At 49.1% G+C, this 1,193-nt stretch overlaps 1 protein-coding gene across 1 annotated transcript in view; it reads right to left on the reverse strand.

The window, feature by feature from the left end:
* Nucleotides 1-485: 485 nt before the first annotated feature.
* LOC101861243 (RNA polymerase II-associated protein 1) overlaps nucleotides 486-1,193 on the reverse strand; it is a gene marked incomplete at both ends in the record, with an annotated part of 2,310 nt that continues 1,602 nt past the window's right edge. The window contains 1 exon segment of the mRNA XM_013089417.1: nucleotides 486-716. Coding sequence (XP_012944871.1) covers nucleotides 486-716 — 231 coding nt within the window.

The following is a 1,193-nucleotide window of genomic DNA, read 5'->3' on the forward strand; positions in this document are numbered from 1 at the left end:
GGGGCGACACATTGAGAACATAGAGAGAGAGATATATAGAGAGCATAGAGAGACAGAGAGACCATAGAGAGAGACATAGAGAACATAGAGAGAGACACAGAGAATATGGAGAGAAATATAGAGAACATAGAGAGGGGCACAGAGAACATAAAGATAATTAGAGAACACAAAGAGAGACATAAGGGCCATAGAGATAGACATAGAGAACATATATAGAGAGAGACACAGAGAACATAGAGAGAGAGACACAGAGAACATAGAGAACATAGAGAGTTACAGTTAACCTGTCATTTATTTACCTTCCCCGACACACCAACAAGGAAATCCTACCTTCCCCGACACACCAACAAGGAAATCCTACCTTCCCTGACACACCAACAAGGAAATCCCACCTTCCCTGACACACCAACAAGGAAATCCCACCTTCCCTGACACACCAACAAGGAAATCCCACCTTCCCTGACACACCAACAAGGAAATCCTACCTTCCCCGTCCCCTCCCCCAGCACTGCGGCCCACATGAGTTGCCGTGGCAACCGGGCGCCATCGTCGACGGACAGGAAGAGGAAGCGGTTGAGATGGTGCACGGCTACTAGGTACATGAGGGGCGACCACGCCGCCTGCACCCACCCACACACCAGCGCCCGCAGGTAGATCCCAACTAACTCCACGTCTGTCTCGTCCGGACACAGGAAGTTCTCCACCGGGATCAGCAACTGAAAAGTTGACACAAAGATTGACACAATGGATCTCTGTCACACACAACACATGTGTATACCTCTGTCACACACAACACACGTGTGCACCTCTATCACACACAACACACGTGTGCACCTCTATCACACACAACACACATGTCACACACAACACACGTGTGCACCTCTATCACACACAACACACGTGTCTACCTCTGCCACACACAACACACGTGTCTACCTCTGCCACATACAACACACGTGTCTACCTCTGCCACACACAACACACGTGTCTATCTCTGTCACAAACAACACATGTGTCACACACAACACACCTGTCACATACAACACACGTGTCTACCTCTGTCACACACAACACACGTGTCTACCTCTGTCACATACAACACACGTGTCTACCTCTGTCACACACAACACACGTGTCTATCTCTGTCACAAACAACACCCGTGTCACACACAACACACGTGTGTACCTCTGTC

This window comes from Aplysia californica, unplaced genomic scaffold (assembly GCF_000002075.1).
Source record: "Aplysia californica isolate F4 #8 unplaced genomic scaffold, AplCal3.0 scaffold00948, whole genome shotgun sequence".
NCBI classification, from domain to species: domain Eukaryota; kingdom Metazoa; phylum Mollusca; class Gastropoda; order Aplysiida; family Aplysiidae; genus Aplysia; species Aplysia californica.